The sequence below is a fragment of the Mauremys reevesii genome, linkage group 16, assembly GCF_016161935.1.
Source record: "Mauremys reevesii isolate NIE-2019 linkage group 16, ASM1616193v1, whole genome shotgun sequence".
NCBI lineage: Eukaryota > Metazoa > Chordata > Testudines > Geoemydidae > Mauremys > Mauremys reevesii.
The window spans coordinates 5,633,396-5,658,823 of record NC_052638.1 but is presented as its reverse complement, the minus strand read 5'-3'; the positions used below and the strand labels follow the sequence as shown (position 1 = coordinate 5,658,823).

Below are 25,428 nucleotides of genomic sequence, written 5' to 3'. Positions count from 1 at the left end.
GCTGTTGCACAGGTCACTTTCCTAGCCTGTCACTATGCGTCATCCCTCTCTTTGAATCCCTCCACTGGCTCCCCCTTCTCAACTGCATCAAAAGTAAGCTACTTATCTTAACTTTCAATGCCCCTCATGACCTACCCCCGCTCTACCTATCATCTTTCACTACTGAGATGTCAACTCCCAATGATCAGGATGCCAGCCTCCATTCTCTCACTCTTTACATTTCCAAACAAGCACCTTTGTGCTTTCTCTCACGCTACCCCTCACACCTGGGAGGAGCGCCGATGTACATCTGCAAAGCTACCTCATTATCCTCCTTCTAAACACCCTTTCAAACTCTCCTTTGCCACAATGCCAACAAAAACTTGAAAATGGCCAGGCTGCTGGCTTGCTAAGATAACTGCCCATCACGCTAGTGTGTGTTGTTCATAAATGTACAACCAGCCTAAGACTTTTAACTGGGAACACTTTAGAAACCTAAAAGTCTAGTAAATAAATTGCTTCAGAAAATCTGTTCTCAATGCTTTTGTAGGTGCCAAGAAGAAAAGAGGTCTCCAATATTTTGAAATCCTACGTTATTGTTAAAGTGGTGAGGTATTGTTGGCAGATAGACACGGGCTGCAGCTATGTGCTACTGGAAACATTTCTGAATATCTCCAGTACATCACAGGTTGTAAAACATGAAATAACTTGCATCTTTAAGGATCTGTAGCAATCAGATAATGGAACTGCAATTTTAATGCATCTACTGCTTCATTTAATCAAAATGGATCCTAACCATCCAGAGATGTAAAATCATATAATCACACCTGTAGCTAACCATGAGCCTGAACCATGCACTAAGCGCCCTCAATCCCCAGTGACTTCAATAGAAATTAAGTGAATTTAGCATTCTGGAGAACATGCTCAGATTTTTGCAGGGTTGGGCCTTCAGACTGGATTGCTGCTATTACCTAGCTGCCACAAGTGTCAGGAAGGCATTTTTCTCCCAGATGCACCATTGAACTATTGGCCAGGTGCATGCTGGGTTTTCTTCTTCTTACTGACAGAAGCAGGATCTCAGACTAGATTGCCCATGGTTTGGTATGGAAAATCCCATGCTCCATAACCTGTGAAATGTAAATATATTTAAAGAAACCCACAAGTGAAAAAGCTGTGTCTAGATCCTCTCCACCAGTGATAACAATTGTATCCTGGACTACAGTGCAGAAGGTTAGATCCAAAAGGTAGAATCTGCTCGTTATAATGTCAGCACAGCAATGTTTAGCAAAACTGGAGCTAAAGGAAAGGCTAGTTGATTTGAGACAGGATGCTTCTCAGCCACTGTCCGACAGACAGAGAGCTCCTGTAGAGGCAAGAGGTCAATACCCACAATTTTCACTTAATGAAGGCTGCTTTTACTACATGTCAAAGTCCAGTTTTCTCATATCATCCACTAAGGCTGAAGTTCTGTAAACTGACGCTAGTAAACAATCACACATTGATTTGGGATATAAATAAAACTAAATACCAAAGAAAATGCAAGTGAACAGAAAGAGCAGGTCAGCATAAGAGTTACATAAATCAATACAGGGCATTTGCAAACTTGGTCACACATCTAGTATTTCTTACTGCAAGCAAAAATAACAAGTCACTTCTAGGGTGCATGCAAGAAGATACTCCACATGTAACTTAATATAAATATTTTGTAAATACCACTAGGTAAGACTATGTGGTGGAAGAGAGAAGCAAATATATGAACTAAAAAATTTCTGTTATGTTAAAATGTAAATGTTTCAGCAAAAATATAGGTTTCAAGTAATAAACTGTTATGAGTTCTACAGTTTGGAACTTACTGTCTTGTGTGCATTTAAAACTTACTTCCTAATATTGCATTAAACATTTTTTTACATTTAATTTATACTTCATCTTTCTTAGGCGTCACTTGGAAGTCTTTGATATTGATACCTTGACAGGTAGCTAATGGACATCTGCTGGAATCCCTTGTGGCCTTTTGCCTCAGGTCTGGTTTCATCTTGCTTTTGTAATCTGGTTGGGTTTTGCCTTCTTTTGACTGGGGTAGTCTGGATTCAGGATTGCATCTTAAATCTACCATGCTAAGCAAGATTGGCTTCTGAGGTCACTCAACAAACCCTGTCATCTCCACTGGTGCCATTATAATCTCCCTTAATTCAGCAGAACTCTGTCCCTGAAGTATTCAATAACTAACTTTTCAATGAACTATTGGAATAAGATTTTTAGTTAATGTAGGGAAGCCATAAAGGCTGTTGCTGAAGAATGTATGATGCATTGATTCATGGGTCAGGAGCTCTTTGTACTCTAGCCCTCCACCCTGATTTCCTAATCTTAAAGACTGTTTCTGTTTATAGCTGTTATCTCAGGCTGTTTATAACAAGCCTTCTCACTCTCAGTGACAGTGGGGTTACCAGATGATAATTGCAGTTACTTGCATCCTGGGTCTCTCAACCACTCTTGACAGATTTTTCATGAGTTTACTAATAAGAAGTATCTGCAAAATCCTGGTATAATTAGAGTTGGTTGATATCCCTCTAATTATCTTGTTGCAACGAAGAATGAAAATAGGGAGCTAAATGGCCTTGGTTCTCATACTCAGGGGATTTTTTATGAGTTTTTTTTCTAGGATCATTTACCAAAATACTGATTAAAACTTGCAGCTGTTTCCTATCTGTTTCACTCTCAATTGTGTTTTTCGGGAAATTTAGAAAATAGTAATACTCATGTTTTTTCAAGCCCAGGGTAATGATTCCTACAGTAGCTTTATAAACACACTTGCAGCTATAAATGTACAGTAAATTAAAGCAATCAAATAGTGCATAAAAAGCTCATGAATCAATCAACTCCTCTTGTGACCCTGGAGCTTAATTCAAAGTTTATTACCTTGTTTGTGTAGTATAATCCCTGGAATAAAAAGTGGAAAATCAGGTCATTTTATGACTGCAAAATCTTTTCTGTAACGTAAGTGTTATATCCTTGGGGGCAGCCGGTTTAGGAAGAAATCACTTGAGGCCAGAGAGCAGACAGCTAACAAAACTACCATTTTATTTACAAACACAGAGCTCATCCAACCGGCCTAAAACGGTTGGGCTATCCCCTAATAATCTAACTCAGTTGCCATAGGAACAAAAACCATGACAACCAAATATACAACAGTAAGCAGAAGTAGTTCACCAGGGTTGCAAATTTTATGGAACCATAAGGTGGATCATGGAAGCCATTTAAAAACCCCATGAAACCTAAGATAGCCTGTTCAGTCTAATTCTCTTCCTAATGATAGTTAAATATGAAAAACTATTTTAAAGCAACATTAAGGATGGTGACAACTACACTCATAAGAACATAAGAACGGCCCTACTGGGTCAGACCAAGGGTCCATCTAGCCCAGTATCCTGTCGTCTTCTGACAGTGCCCAGTGCCCCAGAGGGAATGAACAGAACAGACAATCATCAAGTGATCCATCCCCTGTTGCTCATTCCCAGCTTCTTGCAAACAGAGGTTAGGGACACCATTCATGCCCACCCTGGCTAATAGCCATTGATGGACCTATCCTCCATGAATGTATCTAGTTCTTTTTTTAACCTTGTTATGGTCTTGGCCTTCACAACATCCTCCTCACTCAGCCTTAGGAAACTGCACTGAGAATGTGCATATCTCTGGGATTTAAGGGAGTTTCCAACAATGAGGAGGTTAAATGAGTCAAATCTCATTCCACTCCTGACCCAACCACCTTCAAGAAACCCTTTTCATTCCCAGAACATCTCACCCCATTAATCCATGTCCCAAACTGCACAATTAGCTAGCATCCACTCTTTATTATATTATTATTTATTTGCACTGTGGTGGTGTCTAGAATAGTGGTTCTCAACCGGTGGCCCATGGGCTGCTTGCGGTCCAATCAGCACACAGCTGCAGCCCATGTGACATCCTCCAGGCCGTACAGGTAGTATATATACTGTGGCTGCAGCCCACACAACACACAGTGAGCTGCATATGCAGCCCACAATGGTAAAGAGGTTGAGAACCACTGGTCTAGAGGCTCCAATCTGTGGTCAAAGCCCCTTTGTACCAGACATAACAAAGGGCTGAATCCTGCCCAGAAAGATTTTTAATCTAAGTATAAAGAAGCCAGGTGGCCAAATGACCAAAGTCATCTACTCAGAACTGGCCAATTTTCCGAGGGTTATCACATCCTGTTTTTCCTATGTATTGAAGCACACCTGCTTCAATACATAGCAAGCATTAGGCACTGCTCTGAAACCCTGCCAACACCTACAACCAGAAGGGAGAGTTAAATCCCAAGTGGCATTCTTAACCATTCCACTAAAAATGGGGCTATAACATTATTTCTTAAAGGAAAAATCTAGCAGCAGCAGCAGCACAGCACAGACTGAGGGCTTCTCTACACTACCACTTAAGTTAATGTAAGTTATGTTGCTCAGGGGTGTGAAAAAAACACCCCTCTGAGATACGTAACTTACATCGACTTAAAGCAGCATCTACACTGTGCTATGTAAGCGGAAGAGGCGGAGTAATTACGTTGATAGGATAGCGCTCTCCCGTCGATGTAATGCATCTTCATCAGACGCTACATCAGCACCGATTTTGCGCGGTAATGAAGACAAGTCCTGAGACCCTACACTAACAAATCAGAGCAAAGCCTTGTTGATAGATAGTATGTAAAGGTCACACCCATATTGCAGAATAAAGAACAGAAAGGGTCTCTTTGATAGTGTCTCTAAAGTGAACCCTTATCTTAAACATAGAACTTGTGTCTTGAAATGGTAATATTCAAAAACATTCACCCTCAAAGCACTCAGCATACCATCATCATATTGGACATTGCGGTACTCTAGATTAGATGGATTATAGGTTTATTCCAAAATGGCATTTCCTACCTCCATTGATTCATGTGAAATAAACAAAATTTCAGGGTGAAGGAACAACCCTTAGGAACTTTAAAACATTTAAAAATATTTTGTTTATGCAGGCCACCGCAACAACCTCCTAGGACTGTCCCCCATAGGCATTCAACAGAGCATAGAGGGTATCCACCCAAATGTTTCCCAAAGCAAAGTACTATACAGAATGGAGAAGAATAACTCACACTATGCCACTACTGAACTGAGGCCTGGTCTATACTGGGGAGGGGAGGGTGAGCTAAGTTGGTCTAAGTTACGCAACTTCACCTATGCTATTTTCATAGCTGAAGTTGACGTACTTAGAGCTACTTACCACGGTGTCTTCACTGTGGTAGGTCGACTGCTGCCGCTACTCCATCAACTCCGCCTACGCTTCTTGCTCTGTTGGAGTACCGGAGTCAACAGGAGAGCGCTCGGCAGTTGATTTATTGCATCTTCACTAGATGCGATAAATCAACCCCCAGTGGATCGATTGCTCCGCCATAAGTGTAGACATGCCCTAAGAGTGGTAGGTCACTGTGATACCTGTTATGGAAATGATGGGCACATCCATGGATAGATCTAAAGAGACTAAGTGAAACAGTAAAAGGGGAAAGGTATATTCTCTCCACTGTAGGGACTATAATCTCCAAATTAGCTTGTGCAACAATATGTTCACTAGTGTTGATGTCTGGGTAGTGGAACAGAATCCAAGCTGAAAACTTTAATAATGCAGTTCAGAAGGTATCATTTTTGTAACCTCTTGTTTGGCATCACAAGTATCCCACCAATTTTCCAGAGGAAAATGAATGAGATTCTCCAAGGCCGGGAGGGAATGGAAGTTCATATGGATGACGGACATTTTAGTTGATGGGGGAGTCAGAGAAGAGCATCATAAACCAATAGCAGAATATGCACCAGGGAAGTCCCTAGTAGTAGATGACAGTGGGGTAAGCTCAGCTCATCTGTTTATGGGTCAAGAGATCAGAACAAAACTGCCAATCTTCATCCCAAGTGGCTCTGCTTAAAGGATCTGAGGTAGAGATGCCAAATATAAAATCTCAGGCTTTATCCTTTAAACATTAAAATGCACCTAACACTTACCCAAGCTTAAACAAGGAGACCAAGTCCAAAGAAAACTGAATTAGGAAAGATATTGGACAACTCCAGTCGTCAATGGATGAAGCTGCACCCCAAGATCCTGCAGGGTTCAGGCTAACAGAGGTACAAAGAAGCTTGAAGAACCACCAGCAGATAACCAACACAGCTGATTCCAAACACAGATGAATGTTTCCCTTATAGCAATAGCACTCACAGCACAGCTGGAACCTGGAGTGAATGGGTAGGATTCTACTCAGTAGAATCCTAAATCTACTGAACCAGAGTCTACATCTTTGGGATTTGATAATTCAGATCAATCAACTGGACAAAACTATTCTCAGTAACAAAACTGCGAAGCTGGTGACTCATCTGGGTAATTTGTTGTTAAAAATTATTTCTTGTTACAGGTTGTTTATACAAAAAAAACACAAACAAACAAAATACAAAACCCAACCAAACCTATTTTCTTAATTTTAATAAAGTTCCTTGTTCAGTATTAGAAGAAAGCAACTCTTTCTGAGGTCCTTTACTAATGTCATATAACAATACATGCCCAAAATGTGAATAGAATCTGGTAGGGCAATGTCCTCAGGGTTTGAAGTACCTGTATTGTTTGCAACTGACCACTTTGTTTCAAAATGAAATTAAGAGAGCAGAGATCACTGATCATGCACGGCTGAAACAAAATCAAAATGCTTCCTCTATTTACAGCCATGTTTAACATTACAACAATTGCAAGAACTAGGCTGCCAATAAGGCTTATTCCAAACTAGGAAGCAAACAGAAAAAGCCAGGCTCAGGGAAAGCAAAAGCAACGCTTACCACATTGAAAAGATTGGTAGAGAGAAAAATGTTATCTTCAGGCTCTAGAAAAGTCATTAATGATAAACAATGGAAATGTTAAATGAAAATATTAAAGAATGTACTTTTTATTGTAAATGTGTATAATTGTGGCTAACATCATGTTATACACTGAAAGGACAAAACCTATCACCTATGGCATAAGACTGAGATATTCTGAAGTATTGCAATAGGAATATGTCTGCATACCAACTGTCCTTCATTAGGAGCCTACGGCCAGCATGATCTGTGATAATATCAGATCTCACAAACTAAACAGGGCCTGTCCTGGTCAGTACAGGGGATGAAAGACCTCCCAAGGTGGTGTTAATATTAAATTTACTCCTGGGGGAATTCTGCACCACTGTGCCCGTGCAGAATTCATATCCCCCTGGAGATTTTCTCTCTCTACAGAATATAGATTCTGCTGGCGCGGTGCTGCAGTTACACCTTTTGCCCACCAAGGGCTGCTGTGGCACCAGAAGAGAGGCCAGCCAGCCAGCAGCTGTGTTCCTCACAGCTGCGCCAAGTGAGGCGGCATGGGAGAGACAGAGTGGGGCACATGGGACTACTGGGGGGTATGTCACAGACCCGCTAGTGGGGGGACAGACTGGGGTGCAGGCTCAGGAGCTAGTGATATGACAGCATTGAGCCAGGGGCTGAAGGGAGCAGGGGCTGCAGGGCCACATGGAGTTGGGGGTAGGGGTTGCAGGACGAATGTGCCTGACTGAATGGGAGAGGCTAGGGGTCAACCAGAGTCTGCATGGGGGAGGCTCCCCACCTCCCAAACAATCCCTCCCCTCACTGAAAAAACCCCATTGCAAATAACTGAAACTGATGTGATTCGGTTGTGTTAGATTCACAACTAAAATATGCAGAATTTTGCAGAATTTTAAAATACGGTGCATGCAATTCTTAATAGTGGGGGCAGACTTCCCCTAGGGAGCATCAATCCAACGGTGCCCTCCGTGCGGTAGGGCTGGACCGGCTCTCAGGTGGAGGCGGCGCAGAGCCAGCTCCTTCCAGTGCCAGCAGCGATGTCCGCGAGCCCGGCCGGGCTCCCACCCCGCGCGCCCGTCACCGCACCGGCCGCGCGCCCTGCTTGAACGAAGCCCGCGGAAGACGCTGCGTAAATAAACCGCCGAGTAACTGTGGCTCCCTCAGCCCCGCGGCCCTTCTCCCGCCCCGCCCCGCCCCGCGCCGGGCCGGGCTCGGCTCCGTCCCGCCGGCCAGGCTCGGGCAGCCCCGCGCGGGAGCTGTGTCCTCCCTCAGGCCGAGAGCTGCTCCCCGTCTCCGCGGCGCCGACCCCGGCTCCCACCGCCCACGACCTTACCCAGGCGAAGGGGCCAGGGCCATGGCCGGGCGCACACACGGCGCGGGGGTTGTTGACACGGTCACCATGGAAACAAGCCCCGCCCGCCTCCCAGGACCCCACCCCTGCCATAGCTGGCCGGCGGCCGCCTGACAAAGGGCTGCGCGCCTGTCCGAGCGAGTGGGGTCGGGGCGTGTCGTGACAGAGCCCAGCTTGGGGGGCGGGGTGTCAGTAGGGGCGGCTGGGCCCCGGGCAAGGCGATGGCTACCTGGAAGGGGGCGTAGGGGGATACTCTGGTGAAGGCGGAGGGCGGGCTGTAGGGGAGCACTTGGGGAAAGCGGGGTGGAGAGGCCGTAGGGGGATACCCTGGCGGGGGCTGGGGACTGGGGGCAGGCTGTAGGGGGGTACTTGGGGAAAGGGGGGGAGGGGTTCAGCCCGCAGGGGGTACCCGGGGGAAGGCGGGGGTAGGATGCAGGGCGGGTACCTTAATCAGGGCGGGTACCTTAGGCAACGCGGGGAAGAGGGTGCGGGGGTACCCTCAGGAAGGCGGAGGGCAGGCTATAGGGGAGAACGCAGGGGGTAGTTACCCTGCGGGACCAGGGTCGGTGTGTGCGTCAGGGGTTTAGCCCTGGGGGAGGGTGTTTCCCGGGACGGAGGTTACGGGGATCCCCACACCGGTATTCCCGGGGCACAGTTCTGAACACGGCGCCGTGCCTGGCTCTCCGGCGGCCTTCTGGGGCTTGTAGTGCCTTGCGCCGCCTTGCCCATGTGGACAGCAACTATAGCGAACTCTCGTTCCCAGCGTGCAGTGCGCCATAGCGCAGGGGCGGGGCCCTTGGCGCGGTGCCTCTCGGGAGCTGTAGTCCGGGCGTGCGGGAAGCGGCTTGTCAGGGGCGGGGAGCGGACTCGGATTCCCGTCGGGGCCGCGGCCCCATTGTGGCCGGGCCCGCAGCCCATTGGCTGGCGGAGGGAGCTGGGCCTCGCTCCCCGTCCGGTGACACAATAGCGAATCCAAGATGGCGGATCCGGGTGCAGGGAGCTTGCACGGGGGGGACGCGGGGCTGCCGTGCCCGCCCGAGGAGCAGGAGCTGAGCCAGCGCCTCCGCCGCCTCTACCCGGCCGTGAACCAGGCCGAGACGCCGCTGCCCCGCTCCTGGAGCCCCAAGGACAAGTACAACTACATCGGCCTCTCGCAGGGCAACCTGCGCGTCCACTACAAAGGTGCCGGCAGCCGCGCCGGGAGCCCCGGGCCGGGAGTCCGGCCGCCCTCGGGGCAGCCCGAGGTGCTGGGGTCGGGGGAGCCGGCCCCGGGCTAGTCCAGGGCAGCCGGGCCGCTGCGGGGAGCGGGGGTCTGGGCGCAGCCTGCGCCTCTCTAGGAAGAGGGGCCCGGGGGGGGGCAGACCTGGAGTCGGGCTTCTCCCTGCCCGGGCGGCCCCCCGCTGAGGTGGGGGCGGAACCGGGCCGGGCAGAGGGGTGGTAGTTCGGGGATCATGTGTTCACCCCCCCCCCCAACTCAGTCGCTACCACAAACCACGCCGAACTGCCCCTCGCACTTTCTGGGGGGGAGGTTTGGGGCTTGAGCCGTCCCTGGGGTTTCCCCGGACGAGGGAGAGCTAAAGCGGCGCTGAGCCCAACCCCCCTGTTCCTGCCTTATATAACACTTTGCGGTGTCATTTAGCTGGGGGCCTGGCTTCTCCTCTGTAAGGCTCTGCCTCTGTAGGGTCTCCTGTTGTCTCTGCCACCCCCTTATAATGCTGGCTAAAGGGGCTCCCGCCTGGGTACCTCCACCACTTGAGTTCATAGGAAACCAGTCAAGTTCAGAGCTCTAAGACCCATGAATTCGTGTTTCTCCCCTTCCCACTGTGATGGAGGCTGCCTTTCCAGAATAGCTAGAGAGAGCTGAGCATACCGTCGCCCCTTAGCCTAATAAACACTGATGTCATCTTCATCTTGCACAATTGGTTTGTTTTGGGTGCTGAGATTTCAAAACCAGGGGTGGTAGTATGCTTTTTTTCTCAGCACCTTAAGAGGGTAGGCAACGGGAAAGCTGCAGGAGCACATATTGTAGGTTATTTACATGGTGGCACTGCAGGCTTGTGTCTTTTTTTAACTGACCGAGGAGTCATCTTCTAATTTCTCAGATGCAGAATGAATTTTGCTGTTGCAAGTCCTTTGCTCTGTTCATATGGTGTTATTTTGAAATGAAGGGCCTAGGACCTTGCACCCATTAAGTACTCATTATTCCCTCTTTCCTAGGTCATGGGAAAAATCACAAAGATGCTGCATCAGTCAGGGCTACACACCCCATCCCTGCAGCTTGTGGCATTTATTACTTTGAAGTGAAGATTGTCAGTAAAGGTAGAGATGGGTAAGTGCACTGCTCTAATTTGATTCCAGTGTTTTATGTGTGTTTACTAGCTCTGTTTTGCTCAGTCTTCCTTGTTGGAAGGGTTAGAGGTCACTCAGATGACATTTATAATAGGCAGATATGTGGTGAGTTGTTATGTCTGTGTAGTCAACAGGTGGCAAGCCAATAATATATATTGGAATGTAGCTGCTCCCTATGCTGTTTTGTATGGGTAATTATGACAACTTGAGAAGTACTAAGTCTCTAATGCAGTTTGAAATTCAATAGTGTTCCCTTTGTTTCAGTAATGTCTGAATAACTAATAGACTGCTGGAACTGAATAAACAAATATTGCAACATCCTTGATAGCTGGACTGGTTTCCTGTATCACCTAACATCAGGGGAAATGGAAAATTGTCTCTGTTTCTCAAATCTGGGAGGGGACAGCCCATAAACTGAAGTATTTCCCTTCAAGGATTCACTCATGTCAAGATATGTGGAAGCTTTGCTAAACAGTTAGGGGAAAGTGAGGGAGTGACATGGGTCATTAATCACTGAGAATTGCTACTTTGTAGAGCCTGGTCTACACTAGAATGTGGTTGACCCAGCTATGTTGCTCATAGGTGTGAAAAATCCACACCCCTGAGAGAGGTAGTTAAACCGACTTAATCCCTGTTTTAGACAGCACTAGGTCGAGGGAACAAGTCTCCTGTTGACCTGTGTGATAAATGAGAGTGAGGGTAGCTCCCTTTTGTGGACAGCCAGCCAGCCAGCCAGTTAGCTATAAAATCCCTCTTGGAAGCTGTTCTCTACTTTCTTTACCTGTAAAGGGTTAAAAAAGCCCATAAGTAAAAAGAAGGGACTGGGCACCTGACTAAAAGAGCCAATGGGAGGGCAAGAACTTCTTTAAATGGGGGGGGGGAACTTTCCCTTTGTTGGTCTGTTGTTCTTTGGAGAGAGGAGGGGAGATGCAGAGTAGGAACAGGGCTGGACTATGATGTAGGAAGCTTTAAGCCAGGTATGAAAAACCATCAGTTCATACCTAGAGATTGCTTATCTGAAACCCCAGATATGTAAATCAGTCAGGGAAGCTCTATGAAGACATGATTAGTGTTGTTTCTTTTATTTCTTATTGGCTTGTGGGCTCCTCTATGCTAGCCTCAGTTGCTTTTGTTTTACTTGTAACCTTTAAGCTGAACCTCAAGAGAGCTATTTTGATGCTTAATTTTTGTAATAGTTTTTTTTTTTGGATCTAGCAAAAAGCCTGAGTTCCAGATGTATTTATTTTCTTTTTGTTTTTAATAAAATTTACCTTGAGGATACCCCACAGGAAGGAATTCCCAAGTGCGCCTTTCTGGGGTCTCAGAAGGGTTTTTTTTTTTTTTGCATTTGGGTGGTGGCAGCATCTACCCATCCAAGGTCAGAGAGAAGCTGTAACCTTGGGAGTTTACAAGCCTGGAGTGGCCAGTATTAATTTTTAGAATCCTTGCGGGCCCCCACCTTCTGCACTTAAAGTGCCAGAGTGGGGAATCGGCCTTGACAACCTGTCTGCCGCCTTTCTGGATAGTGGGAGAACTCCTCCCATCACTGTAGGGATGTCTACACCGAAGTGCTAAAGTAGAGCAGGTGCAGGACTGCTTCTGTGCTGCTGTTGTGTTTCAAGTATAGACGCTCCCTAGCTTTATTCACACAAGCCAGCCAGCCTCCTGAAAGGCCCAACTGAGAAATGAGGACACTTCAGGGCTGGCTTAGTGACTAATATTCTGATACAAACCCTACTTCTAATGCTGGCTCTAGCCCTCAATGTTTGGAAGTGTAGCAAAGGGCGGTGCTTTCCAAATCCGAGCTCTGGAAGAGCTTGAGCCTTATGTCTCAACTATTACGTTTGCTGGATGAAAAGGAGTAGCAGTAATTGAGCTCTGGGAGGAGGTCAGTCATCGTGTCCAGAAGCTATCCATGTGCAGTGAGAAGAAGAGCTATCTAAACGGAAGAAAACGAGGCCTTTGTGAATGTAGGTTGGATCTGCGTATCTTCTACCATCAGTCCGGGCCCTGGATTTCCACCTGATTAGGTTGTTTTCTGAAGGCTGGTTACACCATCGGGGTTAGTGACAGGCAACAGCTGTGGGATTGGGAAATCCTAGTGCTGGAGGCAGAATGCCAAAATCAGACTCTTCTTCCCGTTAAATCTAGCCATTGAAATAACATAGGTTCCTATGGGCTGACTTTTGGATTGATTTTCCAATCCAGCGTCGTGCTCCGTAGGGCAGGAATGGCTGGAAGCACAGCAGAGGTGGTACATTGTGTCCATGGTATTAGAAGCAGAATGTGAATGTTGTCACTTGACAGTGTTCTCCAAGAGGAAGTTCAGTGAGTAGTGTTGAGTACTTAGTTTGAATCCCATCCAGCCCTCTGTTGTATGTTTGTCACTACATTAAGCATTTTTCTGGGAGCAGAATTAAAGGGTGTGTTGGGGGACATGGGATTCTGCTAGGGATGTTGGGAGGAGAGGGGAAAAACTAATTTAGCATTGTGTGGTTAGCAAGCATGGTGACTGTTGCATCTGGTTCTCATCACCTGGCTTGTGTAGATGAGCTAGCCAGGAGGAAATTGATGCCCACCTGCTGTACAAATATTTTCTGTTGGCTGAAGTGAGAACACACGTGTAGCTATCCAGAGGGGAGAACGATATAGGGTGAAATTGGTACAATACAGGAGCCCTGTGCAGGTGTGAAGACACATTAGATACAAGGCAGTGTAAGGGATTGTGGGAAGGAGAGTGAGGAACCTAATCAAAATCAAATCATGGGAATGGTTTCTCATTTAGGGAGGGTGCTGCTTTTACCAATGAGGACTGAAATCAGGAGATGAGACTGTTTATCAAAAGAGCTTCATAGGGGCCTTCTGCCAACTTAGATTGCTGGGGCTAGGGATGGCATGGTATTTACCAGAGGTGTGTTTTATCATCCAGTGAAAAACTAGTTAATCCCAGTTTAAGGCATTTTCGGTTTTAAATACTGTTCCATTAATGCACACCATGTTACACTTAGTTTTAGTTACATATTCAAATTGTGGTTGCATAAGATAGTAGATTTGTAGATTAATTTATGATTGTACAAACAAAAAAAAAGTATTCGGATTAATACTAATATGTACTGAATATTGAAATGTCTGTATTTTGGCATTTTCTCAAAGAAGTTATGCATGTTATGACTCATATTTCAGTTTTCAATATTGTGTAAACAGGAGTCGAAAACATTTGATGACATGAAAACACCATTAATGCAGAATTGTAGGCTTGATGCATTAAGCAATCAGAAGCATGTAGAGTTGCAAACTTCCAGTCCAGGTCCATTTGGCCATGCATCATTCTGCAGTTGACGGACCAAGCCTAGTCCTCAGTTTTGATTGGATGTATCTAAAGTTTGAAAAGATTCATTCTGTGCTTGCTGAACACTGATGCAATTATTTTTCCAAGTTTCCCAGTTTAACCCACCCTGTCCTAAACTGTTCCCCCCCCCCAGGAAATTGCCAGCCATGGTAGGGATTCCAATTTGGACTGCATTAGTAGGAGTAAATATTTATATTATGATCACACCCTAAGGCACAGTTAGTTTGTCCTTAAGGTGCACTAGGTCCATCTCATGTGGAGATGGCAGAATCATGTAAACTTGCTGGTTGACTGCCGAGAACATAGCTCTTCATCTTGACAAGCTATTTCTCTGCTGCACACCATAATGGTAATTTCCCATCATAATGTTATGAAGTACACAGCCATGTCTACCAACACCGTAGTGTTGTAAAAATCAAATGTCACAGTAGCCTATGGCGATGACACGACCACACCATACCAAAACAATGTGCTGGAGAATTTGCCAAGACCTCGTTTTGATGTCGAAGGCATGTCTGTGCTTGTTTCCCTGTTGCTGGAGGAGGGAGAAATTAGATGCACAGCCGCATTGAGAGTGCTCAGGCTGAGACCTAAAGCCACAAAAGCATGTAATTCTGTGTTGTGGCTGCCACAGCACTCATAAAGATTGCTTGTCCTAGGCATTGCAGTACTGGATCCTGTGTCGGAGGCTGTGCAGCACTATGCATGCTGTGCTAACTTTTCAAAGATCTCCCAGGGTATGTAACATCTCTCAGGGCTGGGACCTTTTGCTATATTGTGCTGTGGTACCTGGAAACAATAGGGCTGCTACAGCCCCACTAACTCAGACATCCTTTTGTGGGCTTTGTCTCATCCTTAATGTTTTACTTTTCGGTTTGGTGCCCAGCGTATCGGTAACTGTGTCAGGTGTATGTGTCTATACCGCTACTGAGTTTGTCAGTGCTTGGTACAGCCGTGATGCTAATGACTTCAGTTTAACGAAGTGGAATACTGGAATTGAATAAGGAGGAGAGAAGAAGAGTGTTCCAATAGTATCTGAAATCCCTTAGAAAGCAGGTCAAGAGGACTCGAAGTTTGTTTCCAAGCTCCCTATTTCAAATCCATAATGTCAGCGTTGTAGCTTGTAGGTCTTTAAACATACTGTTTCTTGCTGTATTGACAACCATTTAGTTTGATGATAGAATCATAGGATGAGGGATATGTAGTGCTGCTCACTGGGTTTACATTGCTGGGTACTGTGATGTCTTATTTGCACATGTTTTGAAATGGCTAAAGGATCAACTTGCAAAGGAAGGCTGGCCGGATTAGGGTGCTGGGAGAACCAGTTTCAGTAAGCGTGGTTGTGGTTTCGGATGGGGATGTCTGAATATGATTTTGCTTAGCATGAACGAGGTTACTTTGTTTTATTAACTGCATTGGAGATGTGACTTTTCTGATCCGTGGGCTGTAGTGAGTGGCATTATGGCAAGACTCCGTGGCCAGGCCTAAGTAAAGTGGTTGCACTTGCCAACATATGTGGCTAGGCAGTGGGCTAGGGGCCACTCTGGAGCAGCTTCCACTGTATGAAAGGAGCATTCTGAGGGAGTCAGATTACTAGCTTTTATTTCACCACATGGCACCACATTTTGCTTTTCTACAATATCTTTTAGATAAAGGGGAGTTTATGAACTGGCGCCAGAGACTGATGTGCCTTGGGCTAGTGTTGCCATCATGCTAGGGTTATCTGATGGTGATAAGGTGGTACTGAGGGGAGGCAGGGCTAACAAACTTTCACAACACTTGTTCTCATTCAGTAAGCTCTTTGGACCCTAGGCACTGAATTCTTGGAAACTCTGGAGGTGGCAAGAACTGAAAACTTGTTGGTAGCTGTTGACCAAGATGCAGACCAGCACTGTTCTCTGTCCACTAACAGAGCAGCTTCCCTCCATGTTGTCTTTTGGTACTGTTTAATACAGCTGTGCACGTGTTGTCTTTCGGTACTGTTCAATACAGCTGTTGTCTAAAGGTGCTCTGCTAGGGGACTGCATGTGCACAGAGAAGCCACATAGACGTGTTTCCTTGCTTTCTCCATCCAGAGGCTGTTCTGTTGTCTAAGCATTGGTAAACATTGGCTTGGGTCCCAGGTGGATGTTACAAAACAAAGTGCAATAGTCAAAGAGCACTGCCTGGTGGCCCATAAGGAACCCTTGCCCATTTTAGAGCCTGTCGGGTTCACCCACTCTCCTCAGCTTTACTCCCTCCACATTCTAGGCTGTGAGTTGTGACCGCCACCCTTCTGGCTAAGGAGGACTGACTGACTGGGGCTCACTCTGGAGTCTGGCTGTGCTATTCCTCAGTTTGTCAAATAGATGTGATGTCTGGGGAGGGCTGTGCTGCAACCCCTGCTGGCCTAGGGGTAAGAGCTCAGGACTTGAAGGCACACCTGGGTGCCACTTTGTGACAATTCAGAGCTACCATAGAGCTATTCTACATATTCATCATGGCTGGAAGCACAAGCTCTCTCCCAGGGACTGTGTCCCATCTGTATATTACTGCCGTATGCCGTTTCACTCTCCTATGGTTTGGAGCTGATTTAGGGCACCAGGAAACTTATAAAACCTCAATCTCAGATGAGTGTCTAGGACAGGGGTCGGCAATCTTTCAGAAGTGCTGTGCCGACTCTTCATTTATTCACTCTAACTTAAGGTTTCGCGTGCTGGTGATACACTTTAATGTTTTTAGAAGGTCTCTTTCTATTAGTCTATATTATATAACCAAACTATTGTTGTATGTAAAGTAAACAAGGTTTTCAAGATGGTTAAGAAGCTTCATTTAAAATTAAATTAAAATGCTGATCTTATGCCGGCAGCCTGCTCAGCTCGCTGCCAGCCTGGGGTTCTGTTCACCTAGGCCAGCAGCGGGCTGAGCAGGGCCTGCGGCCGGGACCCCAGACCTGGGCGGGGATTCCAGGGGTCAGGGCAGAGGGCTGGGGGGGGGAGGGGTTCAGGCTAGAAGGCTGGGGTGTGTGTGGGGGTTCAGGGTCAGGGCAGAGGGCGGGGTGTGGGGTTCAGGGGTCAGGGCAGAGGGCTGGGGGTATGGGGGTGCAGGGCAGAAGGCTGGGTGTGTGTGGGGGGGTCAGGGCAAAGGGCTGGGGTGCTCGGCTCGTAGGGGTGCTCCCAGCCCCCTGCCCTGAGCGGCTCATGGCAGGGGGCTGGAAAGGATATGCCCTGTTCCACCCCCTTCCCCAAGGCTCCGTCCCTGCCTCTCTCTGTGTCCTCTACGGAGCTGCGTGCAGGCTGCCGCTCTTCCCCCTCCCCCTCGCAAGGGCCATCAGCTGATTGGTGCAGCGAAGGAGAGGGAGAGGGGCAGGAAATCACCATGCTGGGGGAAGAAGCGGGGGAGGGTGAAGCTTCTGCCTCCTGCCCCCGCAGGGGAGAGAAGTGGGGCTGGGGGCTGGGACCACGGCAGGCAGCTGTGTGCCATTCAAAATTGGCTTGTGTGTCATGTTTGGCACGCGTGCCGTAGGTTGCTGACCCCTGGTCTAGGAGGAGTGGACAGGACATGTTTGCTGACACTGCTCCCTCTTTAGGGAGGTGCTATGCTCCTCATCTCTTGGAGACTGGAGAGGAGGAACTGAATAAGCTGGCCTGGTACAGTGGAGATCCCAGCAGTCTGCTGCAATTGGTTCCAAGCTCCCCTAAGACTTGCTGGCCTTTGAACTTCCTGTGTCGTCCTAGCACGCTCTTGAGCATCAGCAGTTAGCATGGCTTGATTCTTGGTGTCCGGTGGCTTACCTTATTTAGCAGAGCTGGCAGAACTCTTTGTGGTGACTCTTCTGTTCATGACCTGTCCACAAACAGATCACGATTTTATCAGTGTCACATTCATAACTGTTTAGCCAGTAGGCTTTGCAAACAACGTTGAGGTTTTTGTGAACTATTTGTGTCTTTGCTCCTGTGTGTATCTATTTGAGCAGTTTGATTGGTCACAGAGTCTCAATGCATTTGCTCCCCGGATTGGCTGAACTACACCTGTAAATGGGAACCTTGTCTGAAGAGCTCCTTGGAGTGTGGAATTTTTCAGGGACAGGGTGGGGGACAGTTTACAGAGAGGTTTAGGAGCTAAACTGGTTTAGTCAATTTTGGGACATTTAAGATCTTTTCCTGTCCTCTGTTTCACAGAATAATTATCATATTTGGCTAAGTATGTTATACCCCAGATTTAAAAATAGCTGGGTTTCTTCATGACTAAAGGAGAGAGAAATATAAAGGCCAGATTTATTAGCTGTCTAGCAGACTTATACCAAGTAATCTCTGCTTCCTTCCCCCTTTTCCCTCACTTGCAGTGCTGCTTTGCCAACTTTGTTTCTTTTTAGCTTGTGGTGGGTCTGATGGCTCTCCCGGTCAGCTGCCTTTAGACAGCATTCTGATGGCTCCCAGATGCCAGCAGATCCATCTCTCTGGCCTCTGCTTTCAATAGTGGGGATTTTACAGCATGGTTGTCCCTGGGTGTCGATCCATTGCCGGGCCATGCTAGTTCCATGTTTTTGCAGATGGACATGTTCAGAATTCTTTGTCCAGTGCCTAATCATTCCCCGCGGCTGCTTGTGCTGAATGATCCCTCACTTTTCTTTAATGTTTCCATGTTTTCAAATTACTGGCTTTCCCCCTCTTTTTAGTCTTGTCTCTGACATCCTTATTCCCAAGCAGCCAGCACATACAGGGGAGGCTGTGGGAGCATTTTGAGAGGGAATGTTCATTTGCATGCTAATACTGACGTTTGCCTGAATAGAAGCTGCTCCTCAGACATTTAAGCAAATGGAAAAAACCTGAATGTTCATGGCAAAACGACCAAAAAGGAATGAATGTGGCTAGAATTGAGTCACAGTTCAGATTGTGAACATGTTCGCAAACAATCTTGCCTAGCTCTGCTGCTGACTGTGGCTGAATTCACTACTCTCTGCTAATCCTTCGCCGAAGTGTGCACAGGCTTTAGGTTTCTTTGTAACCCTCACTTCAACTGATAATACGTGGCATTGAACGCTCTTTTGTGCCCTGCAGTATTGCTTTGCTAAGATTTTATCAGCTGGAGCACTACTGAAAGCAGAGCTTGAATTTAATAGCGGTCTGGTGTTCGGGGGGCTGGGATCTCTGGAATGTGTTTGGGAAGAAAAGCTTGTGGTGAGCACTGGCAATGCAAGTTTTGAGGGTGATAGATCAAACCCCACTGGAAGCAGAGAAAGCAAGGGTGTCTTATCTTTACCCTTTCTCAATTGCAAGACCTTTCTAACCTCAGCCTTGTACCTGGCTTCCTCCTGTTACCTCACTGTAGAGCACTTGGTTGTGGTGCAGTTGTGATTAATGCCCTAAGGGGCACATGGAGTGAGGGATGTCTTTCAGGTTTTGTGCTGGACTGGTTTCTCTTGTCCTACTGAAGATTGGTTTACCTGATCAGGCATTTATTTATTTGGCCTGTGCAATCCGGTCAGGCCAAGCCATAGCGTTCTTATCAACGATGTTCAAGGCACAAAGACCTTCAGGAAGTTGCCATTTTGAAGTTCTCAACAATATGTGTCATGGTTTGTGACTGGCCACATTGACATAGTGAAGGTCTCTAAAACACCACCGAAATGCTGCTGCAGCACAAATTCCATGTCCGGTATGAAACCAGTTCAGAAGGCTCCATTGCCTTTGCGGTAAATCGCATTGAGTGGTTCCAAGACAAGATAATTATTTGTCACTTTCTCTGCGGACCATGAAGCTCGCCATGCATCCTCTACTGTAAATCCCTCTCTCGGTAAACTTATCCACAACAGATGACAGGGAGGGCAGATGACCATGCGGTGGATTAAACAAGTCTTTAATTAATGGTAGATGTGGCACATCATGCAATTTCATCACTATCTTGGCTGTGCTTTCCTCTCTGTGAACACTGAACGGAGCAATATGGTAGAGAACCGGTAACCATGGTAGAGGAGTAGTTGAAATAATATGCATGGTGGATTAAGTTGTACGTTGATCATCTTTGTGTGAGATGAGCGAGCCCATACTGGAGCGCAATATCCGCTGCTGAATAAGAGTGCCAAGGCTGAAGTGCGTAATGTGTGGGCGTTGGCGCCCCATTTCATTCCGGCCAGTTTTCTGAGCCAGTCGTTGTACATTTTGACCTTAGTCGCCGTATTTGTAAGATAGTCACAATATGTGAGCGTTCTATCCAACATGATGCCTAGATAGTCCTGTTGTGAATCATGCTTTAGTCTCTGACCATTCAGAACTGCCATATAGAGACAGGAGCAAAGGTCACCTTCCTCTTCAGAGCATCAGCTATCCAAATAAGCCATGATGACAGTAGCACAGTGTACTCTTTTGAACTTGAGATCATTTTTTCAGTGTCAATCATCCAATCTCAGGGTTTGAATTCACATCGTCTCTGCTAGGCTGTGCTGAAATGTCAAGAGGGCAATGCTGTTTCACCAGCAGGCTGTTCAGCTATTAGTTGCCAGTATGGAACATGTCTCCTTTGCATTTGCAGGCCCTCTCCTGTGCACTGGTTTTGGCCTTCTATCCTTGATAGAATGGCTTGTTTTCATTTAGCAGCCTTCAGACTCCTGTCTGCGTTAGAAAAATTGCCTGTTGCTGAGCATCCCAGCTTCTTGTTAGCCGATGAAACCGGTTGAACCACTGATGTACACAGGACAAAACAGTTTTTAGCAAAATTAGTGTGATTGGAACCATGCTTTGTTAGTCTACAGGACAAATAGGATAACATTTGCACTCATCTGGTCTACAATCAAAATGAATAAGCAGTGAATGAATGTGGTTTGCCGTCACCAATTGCTGAGGTAGTTAATCATAGAATCATAGAAATGTAGGACTGGAAAGGTACCTCAATAGACCTAGTCTGGTCCCCTGTGTTTAGGCAGGACTAAGTATTATCTAGACCATGTCTGACAAGTGTTTTTAAAGAAAAGGTTAGACAACCTCTGAAGAAGGAGATTCCACCATCTCCCTAGATACCTTGTTTCAGTTCTTAACTACCCTACGGTGGGGTCCCTCCCCTCTCCAAACCTTGGTTCACTTGTAGTCATTTTTGATGGGATATTGTGAATTCCCACCATTTCCCTACCGATCTCCTCTTCTCCTCACCCTGGGACCTGGCATTATGGCAGTGTTTAATTGTTATCTGTGGTGAACTAAATTGGGATTCTCCTTTGAGCCAGGCAATGGTGAGTCTAAAGTACTGGTTATAGAACAGTGCAGTTTTTATTCTGCGGTGTCATGTTGCTCTGAGACTCACTATATTCAGCTATAGACGAGTGCCGAGTGTTTTCAAGGCCATTATCTCATGAGCCATTGGTGCCCAAAACATTTTATACAGCTGGGAAGCTGAAGTTCCCGGCTTTTTAACGGGAGAAGGCATGCCTCAAGCATGGGAAGGATGATTGGGTTCAGGTCTTAAAATAATGCCATTCTGATTGCCATCTTTTTCCTTACTTGAGTCTGACCTGATTTTAGCATCTAACTCAAACGGCAAGAACTAGAACCCAAAGCCTTATGCCCTACGAACAGCTTGAGGTCCCATCATTCTAATGATATAAAACATTAATCTCTAATTCTAGCTATTTGTGAGATCTGGAGCTAAAATCATGTTAGGACTCAGTTGGTGTTGAGAAAGCAAGTTAATTGGAAGGACAGGATTTTAGGGTCTAGTAATTTGTGAAGGAGTATAAATGCTTTCAGAACCCAGTAAGCGTTCCATACACTAGTCTAGTTCAGACTTGGAACAATTTACCAAAGATTGTGGTGGATTCTTTGTCACTGGCTATTTTTAAACCAAGATTGGATGTTTTTTTGAAAAGATCTGCTCTAGTTCAAACAGGAATTATTATGGAGAAGTTCTGTGACCTGCATTATAGAGGAGGTCAGACTAAATGGGCCCAGTGGTCCCTTCTGGCCTAGGAAACTATGAATAAGAAAAGGGACACTTGTGTAACTTAATTTTTATTGCTCGGGGGCCAGTTCTATGCATTCACCTGCTTCTCTGGTCTTCACTGGCCTATATAATGAAATGCGAAACCCAGGAATTATTGTTACATGACAGTGCTACCATTAGTCCACCACACAACCAGAGCACGCCATTGCCTTACTGAAGGTGGTGGCCTGCAAAACAAGCTAACCCATGGCGAATGCGGTCTGTGTTCTGATTCCTCTTTACTTGTGTGTAAGTGTTCTCATTCTAGGAATACAGCTTGATGTTCCGGCCTGTAACTTTGCCTCTTGAAATTGATGTGATTTGTAGTAAATGTCCAGTATGTTGGTGTGACACTCTCAAAAAGAAATGGGTGCTGCTGGCCTGCAGCAAGTAGACAATTGACGTGTGCTCACAACATGCACTTTCTGCCTCCACTTCCCTCTTAAAATGGGGCTGAGCCTTGTCTACCTCATCGGGGTTAAGGCTTTTTTAGTATTTGTAAAGCACCTTGGGGAGGAAGGTGCTAAATTATCACTTATCAAGGTGCAAATCTCATTTTCAAGCTTCTCAGAGAATTTCAAACACAAATAATCTCTGCCCTTTTGTAATGTGTAGTATCTGGAGTTGTCTGGGAACCAGGGGGAAAGCACATGTTCCTTTGTGACTGAATTAATCTGTGCTCCCCTATTGTTTTATTTACTAATGGTAGCACCCAGTGTGTGCTGAGTGCTTTCCAATCACACAAGGTGCATGGTCTCTTCTCCAAGGAGCTCAGAATCTAAGAATACCAGAAGTCATGCCTTTTGCCAGTGAGGGTGTAAATACATTCCCCTGCTATTGCTGCATCCCCGCCAGCCCGGGTGTACTTCCTGTGTGTGAGCAGCAGAGAGTCTTGTGGCACCTTATAGACTAACAGACATTTTGGAGCATGAGCTTTCGTGGGTGAATACCCACTTCGTCGGATGCATGACGTCACATGCATCCGACGAAGTGGGTATTCACCCACGAAAGCTCATGCTCCAAAATGTCTGTTAGTCTATAAGGTGCCAGAAGACTCTCTGCTGCTTTTACAGATCCAGACTATCACGGCTCCCCCTCTGATTCCTCTGTGTTTAACTGTGACAGCAGACTGAAATTAGTGGCACTTCAGGATGTACTAGGTACACTTAGCATTACAGGGCAGGTTTGTTTTTCCCAGCTACCTTCCTGTGCTCACACAAAGCTCTCTGAGTAGCTTACCCTGAATGAATGCTATGGCTAGTCTGTGAAAGCCATTAGGCTGTAGGTGGTGAGGGAGCTATTAATACAATAATACACAACATGAACTGGGATTTGTGTAGCTTTCACAGTAACTGAATATCCATATGTAGAGCATGTGTTGTTTGTAATGCACTTAGAAGCCGGCAAATGAAAATGACTGAATCTTGTAACATCCCCAGCAGTGTCACTTCTAAAAGGATCTGAATCGTCAGTCTTTCCTCTCCTGTACCTGTGAGGGGGTCTCTGCCAACTGGCAGATCAGGGCCTCTCTGTGCTCTCTGACATCATGCTGGAGAAGCTGTTTGTACTGGAATCTTGGTCTTTGGCAGGTTCCCCAGGGACTCATGCTGGCACTACAGGAAAGCCTTTCAGCTGCTGGGGTTGCCTGTCACATGGATAGACTCTCCCTTCTCCTGGGGACCATTTTGCTTTGACTCACCTAGAAGGCCTAAAAATTGGTTGCTTGTGAGGGCTGGAGACTGAAATCTATAAGGCAGGTTTTAGAGGTTTAAATAGGGCTTTGGGTGTTGGGACTCCAGAATCCTATTCTGGCTCTACCCCGGACTCATTAGTTTTGGATGAGCACTTCAGAGGGCAGGTCTGAGTGGGGGGAACAGCATCATCTCCAAAGGGCATATAACTTGACCTTTTAGGGGTTTGTCAAGCTTAATAAATGTAGAACACCTGGAATCCTGGTGGAAAGGTGCTATAGAAGAGCAAGTTATCTTCTGTGAGGTCTTCAAGCCTTTCATGAGGCACATTTGCATCTAGTTAGCAGGAACAGATAGGCTACATGACCCACTGTGGAGCTCTTCCCACGCAAATGGTTCTACGCCATTAAATTGTGCAGTGCTGTTGAGGTGGGAGGGTCATTGAGATGTTCAAATGCTGTGGTGATAGCACCTGTATGTTAAATTGAGTTAATGTGTTGTCTTGAGCTACAACTGAGGGTTTGGCTACACTTGCAGGTGTGCAGTGCTGGGAGTTACAGCTGTCTTCGTACAGCTGTGTAGGGAAAGCGCTGGAGTGTGGCCACACTGACAGCTACCAGTGCTGCAGTGTGGCCACATTTGCAGCATTTGCAGCGGTGTTGGGAGTGGTGCATTATGGGCAGCTATCCCAGCGTTCAAGTGGCTGCAACATGCTTTTCAAAAGAGGGGGGTGGGGTGGAGTGTGACAGGGAGCGTGGTCGGGGGAGAGTGGATTTTTGGAGCCAACACTGTGTCAGCTCCCTGCCTGTCAAATTCCGACCACTTCCCCCACACTCTTAAATGCAAATAGCTTTCAGACCAGATAAGCAGCTGCCCCGAGGGACTCCCTCCCCCCCTGCCCTGTGCTGTTTCTCTCCTCAAGCAAACACTAGCTGTGGACATTCATCCCCCTGCCTGCCTCATTCACAGCAAACAGGAGCTGTGTTTGTTTTTTAGATAAGCAGCTCTGGGAGCCCTGAGTTCACAACAAAACAAAGAGAGTTCTTTAGTTAAAAGCATTATGGGAAAATTCCGGAGGTCAGTTACAGTGTAGTAAGATTAATCACTGTTTACACTGGCGCTCCAGTGCTGCAGCACCAGCGCAGCAGTCATTATTCCCCAGGCAGAGCAGGAGTACAGCCAGCGCTGTAGCCAGGGAGATACAGCGCTGTATGTGCCTTGCAAGTGTGGACGGTGCGTGAGTTGCAGTGCTGTAAAGCCACCACCAGCGCTGCAACTCTCCAGTGTAGCCAAGCCCTGAGAGGCTTAGGACTATGCTGCAGGTCCGGATTGAAGTCCTGCAGCAGAATTACAGGGTTGGCGGTGGCTGTGCCAGTCGTCGAAGAACAAGAGGTGCTGTGGGCCTGGATGTAGGTGCATTGACAGAGCTGTGTGCACATTCCCTTCTGACACTTCACAGTGACTGAAGCACTGAGTAATTTAGTCTAATACTTTTCATAAACTCAGTCACAATTTCCTTCCTTAAAAAGCATTGATTGGGAGCTCCTTGGGGTTAGAAGCCTGGTTTGCTAGTATAGGCACCTGCATGATGGTGTCTCAGTCCTAGTTAGTGGCCTTGGGGCACTTCTGGAAAACAAATCAAAATTCTTAGGCAGAGGTGTGGTCAGGGGCCGCTGTGGTATCTGCTAGGTTATAGATAACGGAGGTGACAGTCACGCCTTCATCTGTTCTTTTGGTTAAATCATTGGCTTATTCCTTTGTGTGTGTTTCTGGGTTTTCTTCTTCTTTAGAGGGTGGTTTATCGATGAGATGAGTGGCAGCATGATCCGAAGCTTGTGAGGGCAGGGCTCTTCCTAATCTCTCTTGTGCCTGTTGTTGAGATGG

General features: G+C 46.6%; 2 protein-coding genes across 6 annotated transcripts in view; one reads left to right on the top strand and one right to left on the bottom strand.

The window, feature by feature from the left end:
• TSNAXIP1 (translin associated factor X interacting protein 1) overlaps window positions 1-8,312 on the bottom strand; it is a 60,641-nt gene extending 52,329 nt beyond the window's left edge. The window contains exons 1-3 of one of the 4 annotated variants that reach the window (XM_039503428.1): window positions 8,188-8,240; window positions 6,837-6,880; window positions 2,896-2,916 (exon numbers count right to left, since the gene is read on the bottom strand). In XM_039503428.1, the coding sequence (XP_039359362.1) occupies window positions 2,896-2,916; window positions 6,837-6,841 (26 nt within the window). In that variant the 5' untranslated portion in view covers window positions 6,842-6,880; window positions 8,188-8,240. Of the gene's footprint in view, window positions 1-1,944; window positions 1,973-2,895; window positions 2,917-6,836; window positions 6,881-8,187 lie in introns of those variants that run through there. The other 3 variants (XM_039503430.1, XM_039503427.1, XM_039503429.1) reach the window with 3 other exon arrangements.
• Window positions 8,313-8,747: 435 nt separating this feature from the next.
• Window positions 8,748-25,428, top strand: part of RANBP10 (RAN binding protein 10) — a 143,020-nt gene continuing 126,339 nt past the window's right edge. The window contains exons 1-2 of one of the 2 annotated variants that reach the window (XM_039503433.1): window positions 8,748-9,387; window positions 10,423-10,534. In XM_039503433.1, coding sequence (XP_039359367.1) covers window positions 9,183-9,387; window positions 10,423-10,534 — 317 coding nt within the window. In that variant the 5' untranslated portion in view covers window positions 8,748-9,182. The remainder of the gene's footprint in view (window positions 9,388-10,422; window positions 10,535-25,428) is intronic. The other variant, XM_039503431.1, reaches the window with a different exon arrangement.